Here is a 504-nt window from a genome sequence, read left to right as displayed (position 1 = left end):
AGGGGCCCAATGGGCCACATGAGGGGTCGGACTGGTGGAATGGGTTTTCGTGGCCTAGTGGGTAATGGTAATGGATTTGTGCAGGGGATCGGTGCTACACCTCCAATGTTGCATCCTCAAGCAATGATGGGCCAAGGTTTTGATCCTGCTTTCGGAGGCCCAATGGGCCGAATGGGTGGTTATGGAGGCTTTCCCGGTGCTCCTGCGGCACCCTTTTCAGGAATGATGTCTTCATTTGGACCTGTTGGAAATGTTGGTTTGCCTGGTGTTGCTCCCCATGTTAACCCTGCATTTTTTGGGAGAGGAATGCCCATGAATGGCATGGGTATGATGCCTAATCCTGGTGTTGAGGGGCCAAATATGATGATGTGGTCAGATCCTAATGTTGGAGGATGGGCTGGTGAGGATCCTGGAGGGAGAGTTCAAGAGTCTAGCTATGGGGAAGAAGCTGCATCTGACCATCAGTATGGAGAAGGAAGTCAAGAGAGAGGGCCATGGCCAAAT

At 52.0% G+C, this 504-nt stretch overlaps 1 protein-coding gene across 1 annotated transcript; it reads left to right on the top strand.

Moving 5' to 3' along the window:
* Positions 1-6: 6 nt before the first annotated feature.
* Positions 7-501, top strand: LOC140966171 (uncharacterized; the record flags this gene model as incomplete). The annotated part of the gene is made up of 1 exon (XM_073426524.1): positions 7-501. A coding segment is annotated over exon 1 (492 nt), but the record flags the coding sequence as incomplete, so codon positions are not given.
* Between the last annotated feature and the right edge of the window lie 3 nt (positions 502-504).

The sequence above is a fragment of the Primulina huaijiensis genome, unplaced genomic scaffold (genome assembly GCF_012295235.1).
Source record: "Primulina huaijiensis isolate GDHJ02 unplaced genomic scaffold, ASM1229523v2 scaffold200570, whole genome shotgun sequence".
Classification (NCBI taxonomy): Eukaryota; Viridiplantae; Streptophyta; class Magnoliopsida; order Lamiales; family Gesneriaceae; genus Primulina; species Primulina huaijiensis.
The sequence above is the reverse complement of the archived record's forward strand: the minus strand, read 5'-3'. Positions and strand labels throughout refer to the sequence as shown.